Here is a 10,171-nt window from a genome sequence, read left to right on the forward strand (position 1 = left end):
AGAACTTAGAAGGATCGAGATGGTGCTGAGAACAAATACAAAATATCTGACACATTATGACTTTGCAAAGTGGAAAACAGAGTACCTGTGGAAAAAGAGGAGAGAAAGAAGTTCCTGAGAAGATCAATTTTGGGAACTGGTATGTAGGACTTGAGGATCTGGATATAGACTCTAAAACTATTCATGTTAAAAATATCTTGGAAATTTTTCATGCTGGTTGAAGACCATTGATCTAGACATTAATATTGCCAGGGATCATATACCCTGCAGCCAGCTTCCTCAGAGCACCCTTGACCTCCTTGTTTCTCAGGCTGTATATGATGGGGTTCAACATGGGAGTCATAACACAGAAGGGCACAGAAACCAGAATATCCATGTCTAGGGAGTAACCTTCTCTGGGTCTGTCATAGTTAAAGTTGGCTGTTCCATAAAAGACCACCACCACAGTGAGGTGGGATGCACAGGTAGAGAAGGCCTTGCTCCTGCCCTGAGCAGAGGGAATCCTAAGAATGGAAGAAATGATGAGTATGTAGGACACTCCAGTAAACAGACAGGGGCTCAGGCCAATGGTGGCACTGGCCACATGAAGCACAGACTCATTGAGAGAGGTGTCTGAACAGGAGAGCTTCAGGAGCAGAGGAATGTCACAGAGAAAGTGGCTGATTTGGTTGGGCCCACAGAGAGTCAGGGTGGTTGCCAGCACTGTATGTGTCACAGAATTCACCAGCCCACACAGCCAGGACCCAGTCACCAAAAAAATACAGACCTTCACACGCATGAGGACGGGATATTGAAGAGGGTGGCAAATGGCTACATAGCGATCATAAGCCATAGCGGCCAATAAGACACATTCAGTGCCAGCACATGTGACGAGGAAGAAAATCTGGGAGAGGCAGCCCTCATATGAGATGGTCTTCGTCTCCCGGAAGAAGTTCACCAGCATGACGGGGATGGTGGTGGATGTATAACAGATGTCCAAGAAACTCAGGTTGCTGAGGAAATAATACATTGGAGTGTGGAGAGCAGGACTGACTCTAGTGGCTGTTATAATGAGCATGTTCCCCAGGAGTGTTGTCAGGTAAATGAGCAAGAAAACTAGGAAAAACAAGCCCTGTAGTTTGGGGTGGTTGGAAAATCCCAAGAAGATGAATTCAGTGACATCTGTCTGATTGTTCATTTCAAGTGGTGTCATAGCTACAAAACAATGAGAAAAATAAAAGCCTTATGAGAATGTACAAAGAGCACCCCAAATTGGCTTGTTAACTTGCAAGGCCATGTCAAATAATGTTGGAGATAGAATGGTCTAGACTGTGGAGGGAGATGTATAGGAAAGACCTGTTGGGAGACCACAACTTTTCATTCAACAAATCCAGCCATCTCAGGCCCAGGGATCTCCTACAGATTTGTGTGTGGCTTCTGGTGCATGAAAATAAATGGAGATTTGGTCAAAACCTTCAATAAACTGATAATCCCTGTGTTAGAGTAAGCTCATCTCTCTCTGGCTCTACAAAACTTTCCTCCTAACATTGTATGCTTTGCTGCATTAAATTCTTTTTTTTATATTTTATTTTTTTAAGTAATATAATTGTGAAAAATTAAGAAAATGCAGAAAGAAATAAAGAATAGAACCATTCACAGCATCAATGTTATCATTTAGTGTATTCCATTCTAGTCTCTTTTTCTATATATGAATCTTGATCTCTATTTATAGGCTTAAAATATCGGGAGCACAAATTCCCACAAATGCATTTTATTCTACCATACAAAATAAATTTAATCTCTCCTTTTCAGTGAACATTAGATTGCTTCCATTCCTTTTGCTATTTTAAACACTAGAATGAAAATTTTCATACATAAATATTTGTGAGCACCTTTAATTTCTTCAGAATAAAATTTTATTGGTTTGTTTTCTATAAATTGATCTCATTTTTCTCAATAAGAACATTTATATTTTAGGATTTATAAGATATGACATTTTAACTGGTCATATATACTAACATAATTTCCTCATAAAGGTAGACTTTAGTAATCCAAAGTTTATCCTCAGCCAAATTTTATGTATTTTCTGAAAAGAGAATTAATGCAAGTACCAATTTTCTATTACATTGTCCATCCTAATCTTCAGGCCATTGCTGCAGATTGCAATTTCCATTTCTTTTTCAAACTGGGAAGTGAGATGTTATAGCAGAAAGAGTGGGCTCTTAAGACAGATAGATGTGGATTGTCATCCTATATCAGTTGCTTACTAGATGGAGACAGTAGTTAAATTAGCTGATCTCAGTTCCTTAGTTTCCTCATTGTATTCTATTAATAGCACTCAGCTTGTGGCTCTTGGAAAAAGTAATATGAGATATTACAAATCATGTGCCCTTTATCAGGCTGGGAAAGTCCCTCTATCTGTGCTTTACTGACAGTTTCTATCATGAATAGAAATTGAATTTTGTCAAATGATTTTTCTGCCTTTATTGAGATTATAGTGTATTTTCTTTTTTTTTTTTTTAACGTTTATTTATTTTTGAGACAGAGAGAGACAGAGCATGAACAGGGGAGGAGCAGAGAGAGAGGGAGACACAGAATCTGAAACAGGCTCCAGGCTCTGAGCTGTCAGCACAGAGCCCGACGCGGGGCTCGAACTCACGGACCGTGAGATCATGACCTGAGCCGATGTCGGACGCTTAACCGACCAAGCCACCCAGGCGCCCCAGTATTTTCTTTTTTTTAAGTTTATTTATTTATTTTGAGAGAGAGAGAGAGAGAGAGAGCAGGGGAGGGGCAGAGACAGGGAGAGAGAGAGAATCCCAAGCAGGCTCTGCACCATCAGCACAGAGCCTGATGCGGGGCTCAGACTCATAAACCAAAGATCATGACCTGAGCCAAAATCAAGTGTCAGATACTTAACTGACAGGGCCCCCAAGATTATAATGTATTTTCTTATTTAGTCTGTTATTATGATAAATTATATTGATTGACTTTTTGAATATTGAACTAGCCTTGCATTCCTGGATCAACTTTAGTTGATTTTGATGTATTATCCTTTACATATATATACATATTGCTAGATTCAATTTGTTAATATTTTTTTGTGGATTTTTGCATCAATGTTCATTAGGGATGATATTGGTTTATAGTTTTCTCTCTTTTTTTTTCTTTCTTTTTTTTGTCTATAGTTTTCTTCTAATGTCTGTCTAGTTTTGTTATCAATTATGAGGGTAATACTGGTCTTAAAATTTATTTGGAAGTTTCTGTCCGTTTTAATTTTCTAGGAGAGAATATGTAGAATTGGTATTATTTCTTCCTTAAATTCCTGGTCAAATTCAAAACATAAACCTGTTTTGGGCCTGGATTTCATTTTCTGAAAGGTTTTAAACTACACATTTAATTTCTTTAGCATACATAACATTAAAGTTATTTATTTCTTCTTATGTGAGTTTTGGCACTTCTTGGTATCTTTCGAGAGAGTGATGCATTTCATCTCATTGAGTTTATGAACAGAGTCATTCATAATATTCTATAATTATCCTTTTATTAGGGGGTCGGTATTGATGTCTCCTCTTTTATTCTTGAAATTGAAATTTATGCCTTATATCTTTTTTACTTGGCCAGTCTCACTAGTGGTTTATCAATTTGATTGTTTTTCTCAAAGAAACAGTTTTTAATTCCATTGATTTTCTTTATTTTTAATTTCATTGATTTATTCTCTAATTTTGTTATTGTAATTTTTGTTTGCTTTGGGTTTAACATGCTCTTTTTTCTACTTTCTTAAGGTGGAAACTTAGGTTAAGATTTTAGATGTAAGCTTTTCTAATATAAATATTAAATGGTATAAGTTTCCCTCAACAATATTTTAGTTGTATCCCACAAAACTGGATATACTGTACTTTAATTTTTGTTCAGTACAAAATATTTTTTCATTTACTTTAAGACTTTCTCCTTTGTCCCATGAGTTATTTGAAATTTGATGAATATATTTGATTAATATATAAACATTTAGAGGGATTGTTCCAGATATCTTACTGTTAACGTTATTCCACTATAGTCAAACAATATGCTTTACATGACATTTATTATTTTAAATTTAAATTTTTTAGAGTTAAGAATATGATCTATCTTAGCAAATGTTCTATATGCACTTGAGTAGAGTATATATTCTGGTCTTGTCATGTGGGTTCTTTTATAAACGTAATTAAATTAAGTTAGTTGATAGTTGATCAGGTCATCTATATCCTTACTAATTTTCTGCCTGCTTGTTCTCTCAGTTAATGAGAAAGGAGAGCTGAAGTCTCCCAACTATAATTGTGCATTGATCTATTTATCCCTTCAGATCTATCAGTTTTTGCTTTATGTTGTTTGAAGCTCTTTTTTAGGCATGTACCCTTTAAAGATTGTTACGTCTTCCTAGAGATTTGAATTCTTTATTATTATGCAATATTCCTTTTTATACTTGATAATCTTCCTTCTTCTGAAGTCTGTTTTGTCTGAAATTGCCATAGCCGCCATATATATATATAGATGGTGGGGTTAGGTGGGGCTCTTGATCTTGGGGTTGTGAGTTTGAGGGCCTAATTAGGCATAGAGACTACTTTAAAAAATCAGTGAAGTACTTTGATTAGTGTTTACATAGTATGTTTTTTTGTCTCCTTTTACTTTTAACACTTTTATCTCTTTATATTTGAAGTGGGTTTCTTGGGGCACCTGGGTGGCTCAGTCAGTTAAGCATCCAACTCTTGGTTTCAGTTCAGGTCATGATCTCATGGTTCATGAGTTTGAGCCCCACATTGGGCTCCGTGCTGACAATGCAGAGCCTGCTTGGGATCCTCTCTCTCCCTGTCTCTCTGTCTTTCCCATGCTCTCTCTCTCTCTCTCTCTCAAAATAAATAAATAAATTTTAAAATCATCTCCATTTAAAAAACAATAAAGTGGGTTTATTTTATACAATATATAGTTGGATAGTGTTTTTTAAATAATCCAATCTGACAATCCCTTCTAACTGCTGTTTAGATCATTCACATTTAAAGTGATTATTGTTGATATGTATGTATTAAAACCTACCATTTTACTAGCTGTTTTCTACTTGTTCTACTTACTGTTTTTTGTTCTCTCCTTTTCTGTCTCTGTCTGTATGCTTAAGTGAGCATCTTTTATGATTCTTTTTTTATCTCCTTTATTTATTTATTGTTTTATCTTTTAGTAAAATTTTCTGGTTGTTGCCCTAGGAATTACAAGATGCATTGTAAATAATATGAGTCTACCTCATATAATATACCACTTCAGTGTAGTTTTAAGTCTTTATGTTTCCAATTTCTCCCTTGCTTCCTTTTGCTATCATTGTCACATATTTTACTTTTACATATGCTATGGACATGCACTACATTGTTGCAGTTTTTGGTTTAAACTGCCAATTGTGAGAATTAAAAATAAAAGTGAATTTTATTTCACTCTCTTAGTTTTCTATGACTGTCATAACAACTTATCCCAAACCTGGTGATTTGAAACAAACAAACAAAAATATTCACTCACAGCTCTGGAGACTTAGAGTTCTGAAATCAAGGTGTTAGCAGAGTCATACTCTCTCTGAAGGCTCTAACAGAGAATTCTTTTTTGCTCCTTCATAGTTTCTGGTGTCTTCTGGAAATCCTTGGTGTTCCTTGGCTTGTGACTGCATCACTTCAGTCTTTGCTTCTCATCACATGGCTTTCTTCCCTATGTGTATCTCTGTGTGTCCTTCCCTTTTCTTGTAAGGACACCAGTCTTGGGATTTAGGGTCCACCCTAATCTAGTATTACCTTATATTAATTTAAATAATTACATTTTCGAAGACTCTATTACCAAATAAGGTCACATTCTGAGGTTCTCAGTAGACATGAACTTTGGGGAGAGAAGATTCAACCCAATACACTTACCTTCATTTAACACATTTCTAATATTTACCATTGTTTTGATGAGGATCCAGGTTTCTGACCTGTATCACAATCCTTTTTCTGAAGTGCTTTCATTAGCATTTCTATTAGGGTATGTCCACTGGCAAAGCACCTCTTCTGTTTTCTCTTGTCTAAAAAATATGTTTATTTCTTTTAATATTTAAAGGATATCTTTTCAGCTGACAGGTTTTTTTAAAAGCACTTTAAAAATGCCACACTACTGTCTTCTTGCTTGCATACTTCCTGATGAGAAGTCTGCTGTAATTCTTATTCATGGGCCTCTGTCAAGTTGGGTCTTTCCCTTCTAGCTGTCTTCAAAAAATTTTTTCCCATCTTTATAGCAGTTTGAATATAATATGCCTAGGGTTTTGTAGGTGGTTTGTTTTGTTTTATTTTGTTTTTGTATTAATCCTCCTTAGGGTTCTCTGAACTTCTCAATATATCATAAGTTTTGGAAAATTATCAGCTGTTATTTCTTCAAAAATATATATTTGCTCTGTTTATTCTGTCTCTTCCTTCTAGGATTCTAATAATGTGTAAAATAGTTTGATATTATGTCATAGCTCTTCGATGCTCCATTCTTCTTTTTTTCTTAACTTTTTTTTTGGTTCTTGTGGTTTGCTTTGGGTAATTTCTATTGACCTATCTTTAAGTTCACCAATTCTTTCTTCAGCTGTGTCAAGTCTACTGACAAAATTGTTAAAGGCATTTTTCATCTTTATTATAGTGTTTTTTATTTCTCACATTTTTATTTGATCTTTTCTTACAGTTTCCATCACTTTGCTGAAATTAACTGTCTGATCTTGTATATTGTTTACTTTTTTAAATGTTTATTTATTTATTTTGAGAGAGAAAGAGCGTGTGCAAGAGAACAGGAGAGGGGCAGAGAAAGGGAGAGAGAGAATCCCAAGCAGGATCTGTGCTGTCATCATTGGAGCCTGACACAGGGCTCAATCTTCTAAATCATGAGACCATGACCTGAGCTGAAATCAAGAGTCAGATGCTTAACCAACTGAGCCACCCAGGTGCCCCTATTGTTTACTTTTTCTAATAAAATGTCTAACCTATTGATTATTTTTATTTTAAATTCCTCGCTTGATAGTTTTAATCTCTCTCAAATCTGGATCTGGTTCTGGTGTTTATATTGCCTCTTCAGAATGTATTTTTCCTTATCTTTTGTATACATTATAACTTTTTGTTGAAAGCTGGACATGTATAGGGTAGTAAATACTGAAGTATAAATTTATTTGCTTGGAGACGAACATGACGTTCTTTATACTAACTCTTTAGTGTGAGGGTTAATCTAGTGAGCAATTGGACTTGAGTCCATTTTTCCCATGGTCATCCTGAGTGACTACAAGCTCCAAATTACTCTGATATTTTGTGGCTAGGGTGCGGACTAGTGTGTACTAGTGAAATGTGCCCACATTTCTGCTCCCTTTTACCTTTGTGTTTTCCATTTTCCCTGCTCTCTACAGATAATCTGTTTCTTCAAGATCTCCCAGCTGTATTCCACTGTTATTTTTACTCAGTGCTTGATAGTGGGCCAGTGGGGGACAACGAAGAGGTATTCTCTGATGTTCTGGTTAACCCTTCATCTTAGATACCATGAACCTGGGTGTTGGAAGTGTGGCCTTCACGAGTGTTCCTGCCCCTCCTCCAGCTGTACAGCTGGACCTAGCATATATTCCTGCTCCCCAACCCCAAGGAGTAGGACTTTTTTTTTGCCTTGTTCCCTTCCTGTGGTGTAATGGGATTCCACAGTCCCCTAAGGTGACAATTTTCATAGCTCTTGCCCTTGCAGATGGCAGCTTTTGTTCTGTAGTAAAAACACAGGAAATGGATCTTGGAAGAGTTTTGACAGTTGCTGCTACTCCTTTTCCCCGTTATTTGCCCTCCACCCCAGCTTGGCCTCAAATAGCATCGTTAGGGAAGCAGTCAAAGAACGTTTCCTGTGGGCATCTGGTTGAGTTCATGCAGGGAAAGCAAGAGGATGCAAACCTTATGTCTACAGCCCTCAGGGACTTCACACTCTTATGCTAGCCTATACTTAGCCTTGAACAATTTACTATATAGTTTTAACTGAGTCTTCTTATAGGTTTACAAGGTATTTAGTGGTTTCTGCCTTAGGTTAAAAAAACCACGGCTCGTGTGGTTGTCTGTCTCTCCAGTTTTGTTTCATTGGTTGCCTTGAAACCTCAATTTCCTTATGGGTTCAAGAAAAGTAATTAATTTGCATTTTTTCCTGCTTTTTGTTGTTGGAATAATGATGGGAACAACATGCTTCCCAGCTCATTAAATCTCTAAGCTGAAATTCAAAGTCTACATAACCACTTTTTTAAACTATTTGGCAGTTTCTAATAAAGTTAAGCATGTGTTTTCTCTGTGACCCAATAATTCCACTCCTAGGCATAGTCTCAAGAAAATGGATGCATGGTTCACCAAAAGACTTGTATGAGGAGGTTCAAAAAAGATTTTTTCAGAATAGCTCAAACAATATGCCTATAAACAGGAAAATGGATAACAAATGGTGGTTTATCAGACAGTGCAATGCTACACGATTATCCAAAAAAAAAAATACAAATTACTGATCCACATTATAACATTGATGAATCTAAATAAACATTTTGTTGAATGAAAGAAGCCAGGCACAAAAGAATACATATTGTGTGTTTTCTTTAAATGAAGTTCAAAAATAAGAAAAACCAAACTATGGTAATCAAATGAGAACAGTAGTTACTTCTGTGGGTTGAGGGCACTATTATCTGGAATGAAACATGAAAGAATTTTCTGGGGCTATAGTATATATATATATATATATATATATATATATATATATATATAAATTTATCAACCTATACACTTAAGATCTGTGCATTTTACTAAATGTGAATTATAATTCAATTTTAAAAATAAAATGAAAAAAAAGGGGCACCTGGGTGGTTCAGTTAGTCTGGTGTCCAACTCTTGATTTCAGCTCAGGTCATGATCTCGTGGTTGGTGGGATCGAGCTTCATGCTGTCAGCACAGAGCCTGCTTGGGATTTTCTCTCTCCCTCTCTCTCTCTCTGCCCCTCCCCAACTCATTCTCTCTAATTAATTAATTAATTAATTAAAAAATAAGGTGAAAGAGATAAAAGCAGGAGGCATCCTAAATATTAAGTCACTAAGACTTAAGTATTTTTTCCCCATTTTTGCATGTCTCTACTTCTTTTTTTTAACGTTTTATTTATTTACTTTGATTGAGAGAGCAGGTGAGCACAAGAGCAGGGGAGGAGAAGAGAGATAAGAGAGAGAATTCCAAGCAGGCTCTGCATTCTGATGATGCAGAGTCTGATTCAGGGCTCAAACCACGAGATCAGGACCTGAGCCAAAGTCAAGAGTTGGATGCCCAACTAACAACCACTCAGGCACCCCTGCACCTCTCACCTTCTCTGCCACAATAAGAGTTCAGTACACATCGCCTTTTGCAAATCGTATCAAGTCACTTTCTTTGCAACATTTCCTTTGAAGGATGAACGCAATTGGTGTGAGCATACATTTTTAACTGGGGAGGGAACCATGTCTGAGGACACTGCCCCTTGGATAATGAGATAGCAGGTTGGTATCCCAGGCAAAACAGGTGGCAGAAATCTCAAGCATTTGGTCTTCCCAGCCAAAGGAAAACAAGCTCAGAGTATTTGGGTTGTTCCAGTGCTACAGAAGAAAGGAACCAGAGATCTCTGGGAAAGGAGTGAACTTTGAGAGCTGCACGGCTACCAAGAAAGCTGTTGGATTCTGAGTTCTGCTAGGAGCCCTCTCACCTATGGCTGTATCTCCTATCTCTAGTCATTCCTGCTATGTTGCAAGGAGTGGAGGGGGTAAACCCAGCTGGGTGCTGCCAAGTTCTAGCCGATTAATTCTATGTTGCCTGGTGATGTTTCTAAACTAAACTCTATCCCCAGCTCACAACCCCAAGATCCAGAATCACATGCTCTACTGACTGAGCCAGCCAGGCACTGCATAGTGTGGTGATTTTTATTTCAAGCACAACCTTATTAGTTGTCCAGAGGAGACAGCAGGGCATCAGCTGCCCCTGGGGCACAGGCTAGGCTATGTGAAGCTGTGCCAGGCCTGTCTTTCTGGTCAGTGTCCTTGGGGACAAAAGTAACTGAGTTCTCTGACATCAGGGGCCTCTCTCCTGCTATGGACCAGCAGAGAGCTCAGATGTCTGCCTGGAAGCCAGGATTTGGTGTGAGAATGGGAAGGAATGAT

At 37.1% G+C, this 10,171-nt stretch overlaps 1 protein-coding gene across 1 annotated transcript; it reads right to left on the bottom strand.

Moving 5' to 3' along the window:
• Positions 1–232: 232 nt before the first annotated feature.
• On the bottom strand, positions 233–1,216 carry LOC144617027 (olfactory receptor 5V1-like). The gene has a single exon (XM_078450566.2). It carries the CDS (start codon positions 1,190–1,192, stop codon positions 233–235), a length of 960 nt encoding a protein of 319 aa, XP_078306692.2. The 5' UTR covers positions 1,193–1,216.
• Positions 1,217–10,171: the final 8,955 nt, after the last annotated feature.

The sequence above is a fragment of the Panthera onca genome, chromosome C1 (assembly GCF_046562875.1).
Source record: "Panthera onca isolate mPanOnc1 chromosome C1, mPanOnc1 haplotype 2, whole genome shotgun sequence".
Lineage (NCBI taxonomy): Eukaryota > Metazoa > Chordata > Mammalia > Carnivora > Felidae > Panthera > Panthera onca.

Coding starts and splice junctions, on each gene's coding strand:
- LOC144617027 (XM_078450566.2), bottom strand. CDS start 1,192: ATGACACCACTTGAAATGAACAATCAGACAGATGTCACTGAATTCATC.